Raw genomic sequence first — 20,034 nt, forward strand, 5'->3', positions numbered from 1 at the left:
TCTTTTGAAGCAGCGTGATCGAGTTATTAAAACCACAACGTTGGTACAGAAAACAAACAAATCTGAACTTTCTGAATTCCCGAGTCAACAACACTGTGAGGTAAGATCAGAAAACCCCGGCTGAGTAAACTCACCTTTGGGACGCACGCACACACACACACAGTTCCCCTCTGTCCTGTTCTCTGATGACTCAGATATTTGCTTATAGCCGAGTTGATCAATAACTTTAAAGAAATCTGCTCTCAGTCTCATGGATCAGTTTTCTCCCCAGAGTGTGTGTTCTCCGTCAGGATGAAGGTGTGTGTCCTCCTCATGTGTGTGTGTTGTCTCTGCTGGAGGACGGAGGCCAACGCCAGATCGTAAGTCCACTTTGTTATGATGATGATGATTATTATTATTATTATTATTATTATTATTATTCCCTGCTCTATGGTCACACTGTTTGTTAACGACCCAGCTGACTGAATGTTGTAGAATATGAAAGATAATAATTCTCGTGCTGACAGATGTTCGACATTAAAACTCCGTCTACACGTCTGATCTCTGGGACGTCCAAGTTTTACTCCTCAGATGAGAGAAGAGCAAAGAAAAAGTCAGAGGAACTGTTTTGTTTTTTTGCAGAATATTTCATCATTTCAGGAAATAAAACCTGCTCCTTGTTAGTGTTGCACAGTCTGGATCAGATAGTAGAAAAGTATCCTGTTATTAGAAATACGAGAAAAGTATCCCGATACTTGAAAAGTATCCAGATATTATAAAATTATCCTGATATTAGAAATACTAGAAAGTATCCTGATATTAGAAAAGTATCCTGATACTAGAAATATTAAAAAAGTATCCTGATAGTAGAAAAGTATCCTGTTACTAGAAATACTAGAAACGTATCCCGACACTAGAAAAGTATCCAGATACTAGAAATACTAGAAAAGTATCCCAATATTAGAAAAGTATCCTGTTACTAGAAAAGTATCCTGATATTAGAAATACTAAAAAAAAAAGTATCCTCATACAAAGGAATACTAACAAAGTATCCTGTTACTAGAAATACTAGAAAAGTATCCTGATACAAGAAAAGTATCCTGATATTAGAATTACTATAAAAGTATCCTGATACTATATAAGTATCCTGATACTAGAAATACCAGAAAAGTATCCTGATACTAGAAAAGTATCCAGATACTAGAAATACTAGAAAAGTATCCTGATACTAGAAATACTAGAAAAATATCCGATACTAGAAACGTATCCTGTTACTAGAAATACTAGAAAAGTATCCTGATACTAGAAATACTAGAAAAGTATCCTGATACTAGAAAAGTATCCTGATACTAGAAAAGTATTCAGATACCAGAAAAGTATCCTGATACTAGAAAAGTATCCAGATACTAGAAATGTATCCTGTTACTAGAAAAGTAGTTAGAGTAAAGGTGTGTCGGGCCCTCAGGTACCTGACCACATGAGTAAAGGTGTGTCGGGCCCTCAGGTACCTGACCACATGAGTAAAGGTGTGTCGGGCCCTCAGGTACCTGACCACATGAGTAAAGGTGTGTCGGGCCCTCAGGAACCTGACCACATGAGTAAAGGTGTGTCGGGCCCTCAGGTACCTGACCACATGAGTAAAGGTGTGTCGGGCCCTCAGGTACCTGATCACATGAGTAAAGGTGTGTCGGGCCCTCAGGTACCTGATCACATGAGTAAAGGTGTGTCGGGCCCTCAGGTACCTGATCACATGAGTAAAGGTGTGTCGGGCCCTCAGGTACCTGATCACGGCCCCCCTGTCTCTGCGTCTGGATGCGGAGGAGACGGTGCTGCTGCAGCTGTTCGGTTACACCGAGGCAGTGACGGTCTACGTGTTCTTGAAGACCTCCATGGCTCCGGATCACGTGGTCCTGGCTCGGGAAGTCGTGACCCTCAACGCCGTGAACAACCACCAGGCTGCCGCCAAACTCCGGGTCAGGTTCAATGCACACGTCACGGCCGACGGTCCGCCGAGGGTTTGATCCTCACCGTGTGTTTCTGTCTGCAGCTGCTCCCAGGTCAGCTGGGGAAGAGTGTGAGTCATGTGATCTTACACGTCCAATCACCAGAGATCAACCAGCACCTGTCTGTGTCCATCAGCCGCACCAATGGCTTTCTGTTCATCCAGACGGACAAACCGCTGTACACCCCGCACCAGAGGGGTGAGGGTTCCAACCCCACAGTCCCACAATGCACTGCAACAATACTGAAAACATACTGATTGTTTTTAACTTCTTAGTTATGAAAATGTGCTGCTTGTGTGTGTGTGTGTGTGTGTGTGTGTGTGTGTGTGTGTGTGTGTGTGTCCAGTCAAAGTGAGGGCGTTTTCTCTGAACCAGGAACTGAGGCCAGCCAATCGCAGCGTCTTCCTGACCTTCAAGGTAAGCGTAATGACCTTCAGGACGCTGTGATTTCTCTCATGTCAAAGTGGTCTCAGACTCAGATCAGGGATCTCGTCCCCCCACAGGACCCGGATCACATCACAGTGGACATCGTGGAGATGATCGATGTCAACAACGGAATCCCAACAATGCAAAACCCGTTCAGGATCCCCGTCCAACCGAAGTAAGACCTTCAGAACCCAACACACTACAGCTAAGATATAAATGATTCCAGGCTGTTTGTAATGTTATTAATGTGGTTCCAGGTTGTTTGTATTGTTATTAATGTGATTACAGGTTGTTTGTAATGTGGTTTCTGTGATTCCAGGCTGTTTGTAATGTTATTAATGTGATTCCAGGTTGTTTTAATGTGGTTTCTGTGATTCCAGGCTGTTTGTAATGTTATTAATGTGATTCCAGGTTGTTTTAATGTGGTTTCTGTGATTCCGGGCTGTTTGTAATGTTATTAATGTGATTCCAGGTTGTTTTAATGTGGTTTCTGTGATTCCGGGCTGGTTGTAATGTTAATAATGTGATTCCCGGTTGTTTGTAATGTTATCAATATGATTCCAGGTTGTTTGTATTGTTATTAATGTGATTCCAGGTTGTTTGTAATGTTATTAATGATTCCAGGTTGTTTGTATTCTTATTCATGTGATTCCAGGTTGTTTTAATGTGGTTTGTGTGATTCCAGGCTGGTTGTAATGTTAATAATGTGATTCCAGGTTGTTTGTAATGTTATTAATATGATTCCTGGTTGTTTGTATTGTTATTAATGAGATTTCAGGTTGTTTGTATTGTTATTAATGTGATTCCAGGTTGTTTGTATTGTTATTAATGTGATTCCAGGTTGTTTGTATTGTTATTAATGTGATTCCAGGTTGTTTGTATTGTTATTAATGTGATTCCAGGTTGTTTGTATTGTTATTAATGTGATTCCAGGTTGTTTGTAATGTTATTAATATGATTCCAGGTTGTTTGTATTGTTATTAATGTGATTCCAGGTTGTTTGTATTGTTATTAATGTGATTCCAGGTTGTTTGTAATGTTATTAATGTGATTCCAGGTTGGGGATTTGGACCATTGAAGCCTCTTACTCTGATGATTTCACCACGGCAGCGAGAGCAGACTTTGCAGTTAAAGAATACGGTAAGGACACGACTCCTCCTCAGATATAACAGTAAGTGTAAACATGTACATGATGAACTGCTCTCTGTCAGTTCTTCCCAGTTTCTACATCCTGGTGGAACCAGAAGCTAACTTCGTTAGCTACGGGACCTTCAGCAGTTTCAACTTCAAGGTGTCGGCCAGGTGAAGAAAGCAGTCAATGCCATGTTCACATTCTCACCAGATCACCAGATTTCTGTGTGAAACCAGATCTCCGTGTGAAACCAGATCTCTGTCCTCAGGTATCTGCACGGCGCCCCGGTGGCTGCTGGGATAGCGTACCTGCGTTACGGCTACGTCAGTGGGAAGGATCCCCCGGTGATCGCCCCCAGTTCCGTCACCAGAGAGAGAGTACGTTAACACACTCAGCTGTCGCTGGAGGAACGTTGGATAACAGTCATCAGCTATCAGGAAACATCGCTACAGATGAACCTCAGTCACCATTTAAAAAGAGAAATATTCAGGTTTAACATTCAGCCATGCGTGTCCTTCAGTTGTCCTCTACAGGTGAGGTGGCCGTCACTGTGAACATGGAGAAGGTCCTCTCCAAACACAGCGGATCAAAGGTGGACCTCAACAGTCTGGTGGGGAAGTACCTGTACATCACTGTCCTGCTGCAGGAGGACAGCGGTACACAGGCTTAAGCTTTATTTATCAAGACTTAAACCTGACAGTTCAACCTGACAGTTCAACCTGACAGTTAAAGACTTAAACCTGAGATTTAACATCTTAACACCCCCCCCCCCCCCCCCCCCTCCCTCGTCTGTCAGGTGGGATCACTCAGGAGGCAGAGTTTACTGCTGTGAAGTTTGTTAAATCCCCGTACAGGCTGAGCCTGGTGTCGACGCCCCCCTTCATCAAACCTGGACTCCCGTATAACATCCAGGTGTGTGTCCAGACCGGCGCGCTCACACCTGTCTCACTGCAGCCGGACTAGTTAACCCCGCTGTGTCTGCAGGTGCTGGTGAAGGATCACCTGGACAAGCCGGTAAACCGGGTTCAGGTGCGTCTGGTGGAGCGCCAGCTGTTTCTACGGGGGAAGGAGAGCGAGAACCTGCCGTGTCCCGATGCCGCCGTCAGCCAATCAGACGGCCTCGCCGTCTTCATCTGCAACACACCGAGTGAAGCGGTGCGAGCGGTGCTGAAGGTGAGCAGGAAGGGGAGGGGCTTCCTGTTGTTGTTGTTGTTTACTTGTGTTGTTCCTGTTGTTATTTTCTTGTTGTTGACAGTTTGAGACGGCCGACCCTGCCCTCCCAGCAGCGAGTCAGGCTGGTCTGGGTCTGGAGGCGACGGCGTACCACTCCCCGAACCAGCGCTACCTGTACATAGACCCGCCGCTGCCGGGCCACGGCCTGCAGGTGGGCCGCTTCGCCAGCATCAAGGTGTACTCGGCCACGCCCTCCTACGTGCCCATCAGAGCCCTCAGCTACATGGTGAGAAAACGCAGCCGGTGACTCGCTGCCAATAGGCGCGTTTCGAATCATGCATGCGCATGCATTTGCCTCGCAAAACCAGGCATTCTGGGAAAAAAACGTCAGAAATGCTGGTGATAACTTCCCTTTGCAACATGTCACATGACTTTAAAAACTCGCGGTATCTCCAGGTACCTCCCTCCGCATGCTTTTCTGTGCAGATGGTCTGAAATAAGTGCGGACATAAGACACTCCCCTCAACGTTGCCCTAGTTGGTTAGAATTATCACGTGGTATTTCCCACGTGAGAAAATTCCTCAGCCTCTGTCAACAACGGGAGTTTAAATGCTTCGGCTCGAGTTCGTCAGCGACGAAGAAAGCCAGCGCCACTGGGCAGGCCATATTCTTTGTGCAAAGTCCGTGAAGTTTCCCCTGGCTCGACAGTTTTTGTTATGTATATAATTATTAATAAAGTTTAAATAAAAAATGTTTTTTAAAAAAAGTCTGTGAAGTGCACCCGTGTCTGACTTGACGTGTTTATGACGAGTTCCGGCGGATCCTCTCAAGTCTCGTGCATGCATAGACGCAAATGCATGCGATCCGAAACGCAGCCAATGACTCGCAGTCAGTGACTCCGCGTTTGTCACGTTGACATGGTAACTGATGACATCACTGCTGCAGGTGCTCTCTAAAGGGAAGGTGATGAGCTTCGGCAGCGAGAAGTTCGTCTCCAGCGCCGATCACAAGCAGACGCTGAGCTTCCAGGTGACGGGCGCCATGGTGCCGTCCGTCAGGCTGCTGGTCTACTACATCCTGTACGGTGAGGGCACGTCGGAGCTGGTGGCTGACTCCGTCTGGTTGGACGTCAGAGGCAAGTGTGTCAACGGACTCCAGGTATACCAGACCACCTCATTATGTTTACTAACTAGCCAACTAACTAATAACTAACGAAGTGAAACACACAAAATTCACGGTTCAGAACCGCTGTGTTCCAGTCCTGAACAGTGAAACCCACCTAAAGGTCCTTTAAAGCCTACTTCTCTCTGCTGGCCACCAGGGGGCGACTCCTCTCTGGCTGTATAGAAGTCTATGAGAAAATGGTCCTACTTCTCTCTGCTGGCCACCAGGGGGCGACTCCTCTCTGGCTGTATAGAAGTCTATGAGAAAATGGTCCTACTTCTCTCTGCTGGCCACCAGGGGGCGACTCCTCTCTGGTTGTATAGAAGTCTATGAGAAAATGGTCCTACTTCTCTCTGCTGGCCACCAGGGGGCGACTCCTCTCTGGTTGTATAGAAGTCTATGAGAAAATGGTCCTACTTCTCTCTGCTGGCCACCAGGGGGCGACTCCTCTCTGGTTGTATAGAAGTCTATGAGAAAATGGTCCTACTTCTCTCTGCTGGCCACCAGGGGGCGACTCCTCTCTGGTTGTATAGAAGTCTATGAGAAAATGGTCCTACTTCTCTCTTGATGTATTATCTCAGTAAACATTGTAAACATGAGTTTATGGTCTCAATCTCTAGTTTCAAGTCTTCTTCAATCCAGCATGATGTTCATTTAGTACATTATGGTCCATTTAGAGTCCACCAGACCAGAAAGCAGGGGATGCTTTAGTGGGCGGGGCTTACCTGCTGATTGACAGCTCACTACCACGCTACCAATGCTAGTTAGCTACTAATATGACTTTAACACTTAGCTGTAAAGTTGACCCTGTGTGTGTGTGTGTGTGTGTGTGCGTGTGTGTCAGACTGATCTTTCATTCCGTAGTCGGGTCTATAAACCGAAGGAAAACATTCGTCTGGACATCCGGACCAACCAGGAGGGTCTGGTGGCTTGGTCTGTGGTGGACTCCGCCCTCTACAAGCTGCGACCCAACTACAGGGACCCTATTACCATGGTAACGCAGAAAAACACCCCGCCATTAGACATCTTTGCTAATTGTACAGTTTGTGTGCAGCACGGTAACAGGAAGTACGGTGGCCTGCAGGTCATGCGTCACCTGGAGCAGAGCGACCAGGGCTGCGGTGGCGGCGGCGGCAGAGACAGTGCAGATGTCCTCCGATTGGCTGGTCTCACCTTCATCACCAACGCCAACGCCCACCCGTCAGCCAGTAGTACGCCAACCAACCAATCAACCAACCAATCAACCAATCAATCAACCAATCAATCAACCAATCGATCGATCAATCAACTAACCAATCAATCAACCAACCCACAAACCAACCAACCAACCAATCAATCGATCGCTGACGGAGTGCTTGTGTGGGAGGTGGTTTGATAAGTGTGTGTGTGTGTGTGTGTGCAGGTGAGGCGTGCATGGCCGCCGTGCGCCCAAAGCGAGCTCTGACTGAAGAGGAGAAGACGAAGAAAGGTGAGTATCATGTGACGTTGGGTGACGTGGCGGTGGGGTCATGTGACTGACGTGTCCGTGGGGCCTCCAGCGGGGGCCTACGGCCCGGTGGCGGTCTGCTGTGAACAGGGTCTGAGGTACGTCCCGAAGAGCGTCACCTGCCTCCAGCTGGCCCTGCAGAAGTTCAGCAGACACCCTCGCTGCCGGAGGGCCTTCAGGGAGTGCTGCGAGTATGCCCAGCAGAACCTGGACCAGGACGGGGACCTGGTCCTCGGACGCCACGGTCAGTCTCACAGACCTCTCTGGGATTCCTACTGGATTTATGGATGCTAAGTCCATGGTTGTGTGTGTGTGTGTGTGTGTGTGTGTGTGTGTGTAGCGTTGGGGGCTGACTTCGATGATGCTCCCTCTCTGGTCCGGAGCTTCTTCCCGGAGAGCTGGATGTGGGAGGTGCAGCACGTCAGGTGACACATTTAACACGTTTAATAAGTTTGATAATTCCTCACGGTGAAGATGAAGATGTTCCCTGAACATCTGTGTGTCTGTAGTTCAGGTCAGAGGTCCGCCATCAGGACTCTGCCAGACTCTCTCACCACCTGGGAGGTGAAGGCCGTCGGCATGTTCAACAACGGTGAGGTTCCTCAAGCCCCGCCCCTTCCTGTGTCGCCCCGTCCTGGTCCATCAGCTGTTGGATATGAACTCCGTCTGTCTGTCTGACTGCCTGTCTGTCTGCCTGTCTGCAGGTGTGTGTGTTGCCGAGCCGGTCCAGGTGTCGGTCAGCCTGCCCCTCAGTGTGGACGTCCCGCTGCCCTACGCGGTGGTCCGGGGGGAGCAGGTGGAGCTGAAGGGCTCCGTGTACAACCAGCAGGCCGACGTCGTCATGGTAGCAACCACACTACATATCCCAGCATCCTTAGAGAGAGAGAGAGATCCTTAGAGATTAGTGGACTACTAACTCCTGGCTCCTCTATCTTGTTTCCGCCACCTCCTCCTCCTCCCCCCCACTCCCCCCTCCTCCTCCTCCCCAGTACTGCGTGACCCTGACAGCAGGCCCGGGTATCTGCCTGCAGCAGTCCCAGCCGGCTGCAGGAGGTCCGGGCCTTCGCTCCACCTCCTGCAGCTGGACTCCTATGTTTGCAGGAGACGTTGGTACGGTGAGCTTCACCCTGCTGGGCCTGGAGCCGGGGGAGCAGACCCTGACCTTCACCCTGAAGACCCGGGAGGGGGGTCGGGACGTGCTGGTGAAGAAGCTGCGGGTGGTGGTATGGTCCTCCGGCCTCCGGCGTCGCTGACGAGTCTGTCTAAACCAGGCTTTTTCTCATGTGGTTTCTTTGTGTCTGCAGCCTGAAGGAGTGAGGAAGGAGCAGTTCTCTGGAGGCAGACTGGACCCACAAGGACTCTACGGTACTGTAGTCCGGTCTACGGCTCCGAGGACAGAAAGTGTCTGTTGGTTGACTGTCGTGTTGTCCTGCTGAAGGTTCGGAGAAGAGGACAGTGACACTGAGGAACAAGCTGCCGGCCAACGTGGTTCCCAACACGGCGGTGGAGAGGATGCTGACCATCAACGGTAACCATGGGGGCCGTATCCCTAGCAACGCTACTTTCAGGCTAGTGGACGGTTTGGCCCCTGTGGTCCCTCCCTGTCACTGTGTGTGTGTGTGTGCCAGGTGAGGTCCTCGCTGACGTCCTGACGGTGATGCTCCGCCCCGAAGGCCTCCAGCAGCTGGTCAACCTGCCGGCCGGGTCAGCGGCGGCAGCCCTCGGCGGGCTCCTCCCCCTGGCGCTGGTGTACGAGTACCTGGAGACGGCGAGGCGCTGGGACGTCCTGGGAGCCGACATCCAGAAGAACGCCGCTGACCTGAGACGGAAGATCAGAGACGGTGAGGAGGCGCTGACGGAGACCTGAGGAGGAGCACTTCCTGTTTACTCACTGTGTGTGTGTGTGTGTGTGTGTGTGTTTGTGTGTGTGTGTGTGTGTGTGTGTGTGTGTGTGTGTGTGTGTGTGTGTGTGTGTGTGTGTGTGTAGGGCTGGTCAGTATCAGTTCATTCAGAGGTGGAGACTCCAGTTACAGCATGTGGATGAAGAGAGAGTCCAGCACCTGGTGACCACACACACACACACACACATACACACACACACACAGTTTGGCATGAATCAGATCGACGGTGTAGGAGGAACTCGGATAGCGCCCCCTAGTGGTTGATTTAAATGAACCTTGCAGACTATGTTCCAGCTAGATAAGTCAACATATCTCTGATCTGTTAATCATCCGATACTCTGTGTGAGGGGCGTGGCCTAAAAGGCGTGGCCTAAATACTTCTCCAATGTTTTACCAGACCCTACGCACACACCAATTAATTTTTTCTCAATGCTAAGACCCCAAAAAAAGGCAATTTACTCCCATAATAATCAAAACAATAATAATCATGATAATAATAATCATATTAATAATCAAAACAATAATAATCATGATAATAATAATCATATTAATAATCAAAACAATAATAATCATGATAATAATAATCATTAATAATAAAAACGATAATAATCATGATAATAATAATATTAATAATAAAAACAATAATAATCATGATAATAATAATCATTAATAATAAAAACGATAATAATCATGATAATAATAATATTAATAATAAAAACAATAATAATCATGATAATAATAATCATTATTAATAAAAACGATAATAATCATGATAATAATAATATTAATAATAAAAACAATAATAATCATGATAATAATAATCATTATTAATAAAAACAATAATAATCATTAATAATAAAAACGATAATAATCATGATAATAATAATATTAATAATAAAACAATAATAATCATGATAATAATGATCATTATTAATAAAAACAATAATAATCATGATAATAATAATATTAATAATAATAAACGAAGGCCTAACAACAGGCCGGCGGTGTTTGGGTCTAATGAGATCCAGTATTGTGAGTCTGTCTCGGTCCCGGTCTCAGGGTGACGGCCCAGGTGGTGAAGACCCTGTCTTTGGTGGACCCGGTGGTCTCTGTGGACCATCAGACCCTCTCAGACTCTGTAGCCTGGTTGATCCGTAGCACCCAGCAGCCCGACGGATCCTTTACAGACCGGTCCTCCTTCAGACCCAACAAGATCTTGGTCAGCAGCACTCCTGCTCCTCCTCTCTCTCTCTCCTTCTCCTGTCTCTCCCCCTCCTCTCTCCCCCCTCCTCCTCCTCCTGCTTCTCCTCCTCCCAGGGTAACTATGTTTTGAGTGACTGTGTTGGTGCTCTCTGATTGGCTGCAGGCTGAAGGGACGGCTGCAGTCGACCAATCGGTGTATCTGACGTCCTTCGTGCTGATCGCTTTACACAGAGCAACGAGCATCAAAGACCCCATCCTTCAGCTCCGGGTGAGCCTCCTCCTCCTCCTCCTCCTCCTCCTCGTCCTGTTTCCTCCTCCTGTTTTCCTCCTCCTCCTCCTCGTCCTGTTTCCTCCTCCTGTTTTCCTCCTCCTCCTCCTCCTCCTCCTCGTCCTGTTTCCTCCTCCTGTTTTCCTCCTCCTCCTCCTCGTCCTGTTTCCTCCTCCTGTTTTCCTCCTCCTCCTCCTCCTCCTCCTCGTCCTGTTTCCTCCTCCTGTTTTCCTCCTCCTCCTCTCATGTCTCCTACATTAGTTTGTGAATCATAATTTCTAATATATAGAATATATAACATATATTTCTCCTTCTCTCTCAGTTCCATGATGACAGCATGAGGTCTGCAGCCCTCTATATTTCCCAGCATGCCGTGGGTGTGAAGAGTGTGTATGTGCGTGCGGTGGCGTGCTACGCTCTGACCCTGCGGGACGCCAGTAGCGTGGCGGCGGCGGTGCTGCTTGGCGGTCTGGAGAAGCTGGCTCGCCAGAAAGGTGCGTCAGTTCATGATGACAGCTTCCTGTTCTCGCGTTCACAATAAAACCGTGTGTCTGTGTGTGTGTGTGTGTGTGTGTGTGTGTGTGTGTGTGTCTCTGTGTGTGTGTGTGTGTGTTGTGTGTGTGTGTCTCTGTGTGTGTGTGTGTGTGTGTGTGTGTGTCTCTGTGTGTGTGTGTGTGTGTGTGTGTGTGTGTGTGTCTGTGTGTGTGTGTGTGTGTGTGTGTGTGTGTGTGTGTGTGTGTGTGTGTGTCTGTGTGTGTGTGCAGGTCACCCCGCGGTGCTCAGGTACTGGCAGGAGTCCACCGTGACGTCTGATTGGTTGGAACCCGACGAGTCCAGCGGTCTGACGGTGGAGACAACGGCGTACGTCCTGCTGACGGTGCTGCTCAAGGTGCTACTACCTGTCTGTCTCTCTGTCTGTCTGTATCTATAATATATATATATATGTATATATATATATATATATATATGTCATTTGTATAATAATTATTATTATATATATGATAATAAATTATATATAATATATACACTCAACAAAAATATAAACGCAACACTTTTGTTTTTGCTCCCATTTTTCATGAGATGGACTTAAAGATCTAAAATTCATTCCAGATACACAATATTACCATTTCTCTCAAACATTGTTCACAAATCAGTCTAAATGTGTGATAGTGAGCACTTCTGCTTTGCTGAGATAATCCATCCCACCTCACAGGTGTGCCACATCAAGATGCTGATCTGACATCATGATTAGTGCACAGGTGTGCCTTAGACTGTCCACAATAAAAGGCCACCCTGAAATGTGCATTTGTTTGCTTTATTGGGGGTCTGGGGACTCAGAACCAGTCAGTATCTGGTGTGACCACCATTTGCCTCATGCAGTGCAACACATCTTCTTCGCATAGAGTTTATCAGATTGTCAATTGTGGCCTGTGGAATGTTGGTCCACTCCTCTTCAATGGCTGTGCGAAGTTGCTGGATATTAGTGGGAACTGGTACACGCTGTCGTATACGCCGGTCAAGCACATCCCAAACATGCTCAATGGGTGACATGTCCGGTGAGTATGCTGGCCATGCAAGAACTGGGACATTTTCAGCTTCCAAGAATTGTGTACAGATCCTTGCAACATGGGGCCGTGCATTATCTTGCTGAAACATGAGGTGATGTTCATGGATGTATGGCACAACAATGGGCCTCAGGATCTCATCACGGTATCTCTGTGCATTCAAAATGCCATCAATAAAATGCACCTGTGTTCTTCGTCCATACCAGATGCCTGCCCATACCATAACCCCACCACCACCATGGGCCACTTGATCCACAACATTGACATCAGCAAAGCGCTCACCCACACGACGCCACACACGCTGTCTGCCGTCTGCCCTGAACAATGTAAACCAAGATTCATCCGTGAAGAGAACACCTCTCCAACGTGCCAGACGCCATCGAATGTGAGCATTTGCCCACTCAAGTCTGTTACGGCGACGAGCTGGAGTCAGGTCAAGACCCCGATGAGGACGACGAGCATGCAGTTGAGCTTCCCTGAGACGGTTTCTGACAGTTTGTGCAGAAATTGTTTGGTTATGCAAACCAATTGTTTCAGCAGCTGTCTGAGTGGCTGGTCTCAGACGATCTTGGAGGTGAACCTGCTGGATGTGGAGGTCCTGGGCTGGTGTGGTTACACGTGGTCTGCGGTTGTGAGGCCGGTTGGATGTACTGCCATATTCTCTGAAACGCCTTTGGAGACGGCTTATGGTGGAGAAATGAACATTCAATGCACGAGCAACAGATCTGGTTGACATTCCTGCTGTCAGCATGCCAATTGCACGCTCCCTCAATGCTTGTGGCATCTGTGGCATTTTGCTGTGAGACAAAACTGCACATTTCAGGGTGGCCTTTTATTGTGGACAGTCTAAGGCACACCTGTGCACTAATCATGATGTCAGATCAGCATCCTGATGTGGCACACCTGTGAGGTGGGATGGATTATCTCAGCAAAGCAGAAGTGCTCACTATCACACATTTAGACTGATTTGTGAACAATGTTTGAGAGAAATGGTAATATTGTGTATCTGGAATGAATTTTAGATCTTTAAGTCCATCTCATGAAAAATGGGAGCAAAAACAAAAGTGTTGCGTTTATATTTTTGTTGAGTGTATATATTGATATATAGAATAATTAGATATATTTATATATAGTATTCACAAGATGTAATCAGATAATATTGATTATTGTGATTGTTGGTTATTAAAGGGGAGAATCCCGTACGCCAACCCGATCCTGTCCTGGCTGACCCAGGATCAGCACTACGGAGAGGGTTTCTACTCCGTACAGGTACACACACACTCACACACACACACACACACACACACACACACACACACACACAGATGTGCATTACTTATGGTCTGCTGGGTGACCTTTGACCTCCAAACCGTCTGTGTCCCTCTTCCTCTCTATCTACCCTTGTCTGTCTCCCTCCCTCCCTGTCCCCCTCCCTGCCTGTCTCCATCTCTGCCTGTCTCCCTGCCTGTCTCCCTCCAGGACACAGTCCTGACCCTGGAGGCGGTGACGGCGTACAGCCGGGTCGTCCCTCGAGCCGTCCTCAGCCAGGACATCAGTCTCCGCTACGGCAGGATGGGGGTCTTGGGACGAGTCCAGCTGAGCCAGACCCGCCCTGTGGCCACGCCCATCCACGTGAGCGACAGACAATGGACAGAGAGACAGGTTTGCTGTCCTCAATCACCTTCTGAACTCTACTTCTGTCTTCCTATTGTCTCCAAGGTGACGAAGGATGATGACATTATCGTATCCACAGGTTACGGGAGGGGCGTGTCCAGCGTGAAGGTGGGTGTGGTCTTATGCAGTGTCACTCATTGAGAATGTCCCAGAATGCCGTTGACCTGTCTCCCCCATGTCCCCCCCCATGTCCCCAGCTGAAGACGGTTTACTACGAGACCACGTCGGCTGCATCGAACTGTAACTTTGAGCTCAGCATCGAGGTGTCGGGGCCCGACGCCGCCCGCAGTCAGTATCCTGTCTCACTGCATCACTGTCTCACTGCATCACTGTCCCACTGCATCACTGTCTCACTGCATCACTGCATCACTGTGTCTCACTGAATCACTGTGTCTCGCTGCATCACTTTGTCTCACTGCATTACTGGCTCACTGCATTACTGGCTCACTGCATCTCTGTCTCACTGCATCACTGTCTCACTGCATCACTGTCTCACTGCATCACTGCATCACTGTCTCACTGCATCACTGTCCCACTGCATCACTGCATCACTGTCTCACTGCATCACTGTCTCACTGCATCACTGCATCACTGCATCACTGTCTCACTGCATCACTGTCTCACTGCATCACTGTCCCACTGCATCATTGTCTCACTGCATCACTGTCTCACTGCATCACTGTGTCTCACTGCATCACTGCATCACGGTCTCACTGCATCACTGTCCCACTGCATCACTGTCCCACTGCATCACTGTGTCTCACTGCATCACTGCATCACTGCATCACTGTCTCACTGCATCACTGCATCACTGCATCATTGTCTCACTGCATCACTGCATCACTGTCTCACTGCATCCCTGCATCACTGTCCCACTGCATCACTGTCTCACTGCATCACTGTCTCACTGCATCACTGCATCACTGCATCATTGTCTCACTGCATCACTGTCTCACTGCATCCCTGCATCATTGTCTCACTGCATCCCTGCATCACTGTCCCACTGCATCACTGTCTCACTGCATCACTGTCTCACTGCATCACTGTCCCACTGCATCACTGTCTCACTGCATCACCATCACACACACTCACAGAGACCGGAGACTCTGTGTCCAACACCTGTCTGACTGTCTGTGTCTCCAACCATCTGTCTGTCTACCCGTCTGTCTGTCTGTCTGTCTACCCGTCTGAATGTGTGTCTACCTGTCTGTCTGTGTGACTACACGTCTGTCTACTTATCGTCTGTGTATACCCGTCTGCCTCCCTGTCTGTGTGTTGCCATAGTAACCCTGCTCCTCCTCTCCTCAGGTCCGACCCTCAGCTCTCCTCACCTGGTCGCCTGTGCAAAGTGAGAAACCTGAAACCAACACATTGTGTCTCTGTGTCCTCAGACGTCCTGAATGAGTCCCGTTAACATCTGGACTCTGAATGAGTCCCATACGGAGAACAATACAGATGTTTAAGGTAACGAGGTCATACAATGCGTTCACAGGTACAAACCTCCGGCTAACGAGGTGTTCACAGAGTCCAGTCTGACCGTGATGAAGATCCAGCTGCCGACAGGTGTGGAGGGTTACCTGGACGACCTGAGACAGGTGAGGCTGCCCCTCTGAAAGCACTGTGTCATGATGAGAGACCCTCGGAGCTGACCTCTTCTTCTTCTGTGGTGTGTTCAGTTTAGGGACGGAGACGAGCCGAGCATCTCTCACTACGAGCTCCAAGGAAACACCGTGGTCATCCAGATGGACGCTGTGAGTAACTAGAAGCACCTGAACGCAACACACGCAACATGGTCGTCATCTAGGAACCATTCAAACGTTAACAGGAAGTAGATGTTTTAACTTCCTGTCTGCGCGCCAGGTTCCCTCCGACGTCTTCATGTGCGTTGGTTTTCGGATCAGGACTGGGTTCAGGGTGGGCGGGGCCAGTGAGTCCCTGTTTACGGTCTATGAGCCTCAGGACAAAGGTGAGTACCTGCTGTGCCTGTTGGGATTTGTAGTCTTTATCGGGGCTGTTTCTGGTTCCACAGACTTCAGAGTGAAACAATCAAAATGTCAAAGATAAATCTGTCTGTCTGTCTGTCTGTCTGCTTAGCACAAATACTTTAAACAGGGGGAAACTGTTAGCCTAGCTTAGCACAAAGACTTGAAACAGGGGGAAACTGTTAGCCTAGCTTAGCACAAAGACTTGAAACAGGGGGAAACTGTTAGCCTAGCTTAGCACAAAGACTTGAAACAGGGGGAAACTGTTAGCCTAGCATCATCAAAAGAACAACATCTCAAGTCCAACTTTAACTGTTTGATACGACGGTGCGTCTTCTCTCCTGCAGGCAGTGAATGCACCAAACAGTTCTCCTACCAGCAGCAACAGCTGCAGCGCCTCTGTGTGGCCGAACAGTGTCAGTGCATGATGGGTCGGTGACCGTGTGCTGAACGTGTTTTACGTTGTATTTATGTTGTAACTGTACATTACAGTCGTTGTTGTTGTTGTGTTGTTTAGCTGCTTGTGCTGCCTACAGAGGAAACACCAATGTGACGCTGACAGCAGACAGACGTACGACGGAGACCTGCAGCCCGCACATCACATACGGTGAGGAGGACTCCAGAGTCCAGCCCCCATGTGGGGGGGGGGAGGTGGAGGAGAGGCTGTGAGACGTTTGTGTTTGTTCCCTGCAGCCTACAAGCTGACGGTGAAGTCTTCAGCAGCAGAAGGAGACTTCATGACCTCCTTAGCCAGCGTTGTGGAAGTCCTGAAGAACACGGATAAGGGTGAGCTAACTGATGACATCACTTCCTCACGCCTCACTGTGATTGGCCAGTGAGGAAGGCGTGTTATATCACGTTGCACCGTTGCCGGGATACGCTTCCTCACATCCCGTTAGCTCATGCTACGTCTCCTCTCATTGGCTCTTGCAGAGTTTGAGGCGGTGAGTTCAGGTACAGACGTGGAGCTGGTAAAAAAGGCCACCTGCAGCTCTGTTGACATCCAGAACAACAAGGAGTACCTGGTGATGGGAGCCAGCGGGTCAAAGGTCACGCACGGCCAGGGATTCAGGTCAGTGTCTCTCTCTCCCTCCTCCTCCCTCTCCTCTTACCCTCCCTCTCCTCCTCCCTCTCCTCCTACTCATCCTCCCTCTTCTCTTCCCCTTCCCTCTCCTCCTCCCTCTCCTCCTACTCCTCCTCCACCCTCTCCTCCTCCACCCTCTCCTCCTCTTCCCCCTCACTCCTCCTCCTCCTCCCTCTCCTCTTACCCTCTCCTCCTCCTCCTCCACCCTCTCCTCCTCTTCCCCCTCACTCCTCCTCCTCCGCCCTCTCCTCCTCCCTCTCCTCTTACCCTCCCTCTCCTCCTCCTCCTGCTCCTCCCTCCTCTCCTCCTCCCTCTTCTCTTCACCTTCCCTCTCCTCCTCACCTTCCCTCTCCTCCTCCCTCTCCTCCTCCTCCTCCTCCTCCAACCTCTCCTCCGCCCTCTCCTCCTCCTCCCTCTCCTCTTCCCCTCCCTCTCCTCCTCCTCCTCCTCCCTCTCCTCCTCCTCCTCCCTCTCCTCTTACCCTCCCTCTCCTCCTCCTGCTCCTCCCTCCTCTCCTCCTCCCTCTTCTCTTCCCCTTCCCTCTCCTCCTCCTCCTCCTCCACCCTCTCCTCCTCCTACTCCTCCCTCACCTTCTCCTCCTCCTCCACCCTCTCCTCCTCCCCTCCCTCTCCTCCTCCTACTCCTCCCTCTCCTCTTCCTCCTCCCAGTTTAAAGCGACTCTGACCTCCTGGGTTTTGTCTTGCAGGTATCGTCTTCCTCTGGACTCGGAGGCCTTGGTGGAGCTCTGGCCAACAGATTGTAGTTCTCCTGAATGTTTGGACTACATTTCCCACCTGGAGGACTTTGCTCTGGACCTGCAGCTAGCTGGCTGCCCTGACGCATCGTAACACTTTTTAATTCATCAAAGATCTGTGAAGGTGAAGACCCAGAAGAAATATTATTAATGTTTAAATGTAAATGATTTTAATTCTACTTTTACAACTTGTGTCATGACATCATAATCTGCCAATAAACGTTAAATACAGCCGCTGTGTTTCTATCTGTGACCTGTATGCTGGTAACAGTACTACCTGTATGCTGGTAACAGTACTACCTGTATGCTGGTAACAGTACTACTTATATGCTGGTAACAGTACTACCTGTATGCTGGTAACAGTACTACCTGTATGCTGGTAACAGTACTACCTGTATGCAGGTAACAGTACTACCTGTATGCTGGTAACAGTACTACCTGTATGCAGGTAACAGTACTACCTGTATGCTGGTAACAGTACTACCTGTATGCAGGTAACAGTACTACCTGTATGCTGGTAACAGTACTACCTGTATGCTGGTAACAGTACTACCTGTATGCTGGTAACAGTACTACCTGTATGCAGGTAACAGTACTACCTGTATGCTGGTAACAGTACTACCTGTATGCAGGTAACAGTACTACCTGTATGCTGGTAACAGTACTACCTGTATGCAGGTAACAGTACTACCTGTATGCAGGTAACAGTACTACTTATATGCTGGTAACAGTACTACTTATATGCAGGTAACAGTACTACCTGTATGCTGGTAACAGTACTACTTATATGCTGGTAACAGTACTACTTATATGCAGGTAACAGTACTACCTGTATGCTGGTAACAGTACTACTTATATGCTGGTAACAGTACTACCTGTATGCTGGTAACAGTACTACCTGTATGCAGGTAACAGTACTACCTGTATGCTGGTAACAGTACTACCTGTATGCTGGTAACAGTACTACCTGTATGCAGGTAACAGTACTACTTATATGCTGGTAACAGTACTACTTATATGCAGGTAACAGTACTACCTGTATGCTGGTAACAGTACTACCTGTATGCAGGTAACAGTACTACTTATATGCTGGTAACAGTACTACTTATATGCAGGTAACAGTACTACCTGTATGCTGGTAACAGTACTACCTGTATGCAGGTAACAGTACTACTTATATGCTGGTAACAGTACTACTTATATGCAGGTAACAGTACTACCTGTATGCAGGTAACAGTACTACTTATATGCTGGTAACAGTACTACTTATATGCTGGTAACAGTACTACCTGTATGCTGGTAACAGTACTACCTGTATGCTGGTAACAGTACTACCTGTATGCTGGTAACAGTACTACTTATATGCAGGTAACAGTACTACTTATATGCAGGTAACAGTACTACCTGTATGCTGGTAACAGTACTACTTATATGCTGGTAACAGTACTACTTATATGCAGGTAACAGTACTACCTGTATGCTGGTAACAGTACTACTTATATGCAGGTAACAGTACTACTTGTATGCAGGTAACAGTACTACTTATATGCAGGTAACAGTACTACCTGTATGCAGGTAACAGTACTACCTGTATGCTGGTAACAGTACTACTTATATGCAGGTAACAGTACTACCTGTATGCAGGTAACAGTACTACCTGTATGCTGGTAACAGTACTACTTATATGCTGGTAACAGTACTACTTATATGCAGGTAACAGTACTACCTGTATGCTGGTAACAGTACTACTTATATGCAGGTAACAGTACTACCTGTATGCTGGTAACAGTACTACCTGTATGCTGGTAACAGTACTACCTGTATGCTGGTAACAGTACTACTTATATGCAGGTAACAGTACTACTTATATGCAGGTAACAGTACTACCTGTATGCTGGTAACAGTACTACTTATATGCTGGTAACAGTACTACTTATATGCAGGTAACAGTACTACCTGTATGCAGGTAACAGTACTACCTGTATGCTGGTAACAGTACTACTTGTATGCAGGTAACAGTACTACCTGTATGCTGGTAACAGTACTACTTATATGCAGGTAACAGTACTACCTGTATGCTGGTAACAGTACTACTTGTATGCAGGTAACAGTACTACTTGTATGCAGGTAACAGTACTACTTGTATGCAGGTAACAGTACTACTTGTATGCCGGTAACAGTACTACTTGTATGCAGGTAACAGTACTACTTGTATGCCGGTAACAGTACTACTTATATGC

General features: G+C 48.1%; 1 protein-coding gene across 1 annotated transcript; it reads left to right on the forward strand.

Annotated features, from left to right (window-relative positions):
• Positions 1-207: 207 nt before the first annotated feature.
• c5 (complement component 5) lies at positions 208-18,037 on the forward strand. Its single transcript, XM_084024707.1, has 42 exons — positions 208-359; positions 1,757-1,952; positions 2,027-2,180; positions 2,329-2,399; positions 2,486-2,583; positions 3,466-3,548; positions 3,620-3,710; positions 3,809-3,917; positions 4,061-4,196; positions 4,337-4,452; positions 4,525-4,713; positions 4,796-4,999; positions 5,659-5,871; positions 6,722-6,871; positions 6,962-7,088; positions 7,280-7,345; positions 7,416-7,607; positions 7,704-7,788; positions 7,873-7,955; positions 8,068-8,207; positions 8,353-8,586; positions 8,668-8,728; positions 8,802-8,891; positions 8,992-9,204; positions 9,351-9,426; positions 10,324-10,483; positions 10,631-10,735; positions 11,058-11,229; positions 11,500-11,624; positions 13,489-13,569; positions 13,780-13,932; positions 14,020-14,082; positions 14,172-14,262; positions 15,283-15,322; positions 15,467-15,569; positions 15,651-15,725; positions 15,835-15,940; positions 16,304-16,387; positions 16,474-16,563; positions 16,650-16,742; positions 16,890-17,028; positions 17,747-18,037. The coding sequence occupies exons 1-42, from the start codon at positions 292-294 to the stop codon at positions 17,886-17,888; spliced, it is 5,067 nt and encodes a 1,688-aa protein (XP_083880833.1). The 5' UTR covers positions 208-291; the 3' UTR covers positions 17,889-18,037.
• The last annotated feature ends 1,997 nt before the right edge of the window (positions 18,038-20,034 follow it).

Source organism: Eutrigla gurnardus (assembly GCF_963514095.1).
Source record: "Eutrigla gurnardus genome assembly, chromosome: 13".
In the NCBI taxonomy this organism is placed as follows: domain Eukaryota; kingdom Metazoa; phylum Chordata; class Actinopteri; order Perciformes; family Triglidae; genus Eutrigla; species Eutrigla gurnardus.

What these genes read in the sequence shown, in the direction of transcription:
- c5 (XM_084024707.1), top strand. Translation starts at nt 292, where the DNA reads ATGAAGGTGTGTGTCCTCCTCATGTGTGTGTGTTGTCTCTGCTGGAGG. An exon ending in GACTCCCGTATAACATCCAG is followed by an intron (nt 4,453 to 4,524) that starts GTGTGTGTCCAG and finishes CTGTGTCTGCAG; the next exon opens with GTGCTGGTGAAGGATCACCT. An exon ending in CCTGAAGAACACGGATAAGG is followed by an intron (nt 16,743 to 16,889) that starts GTGAGCTAACTG and finishes TGGCTCTTGCAG; the next exon opens with AGTTTGAGGCGGTGAGTTCA.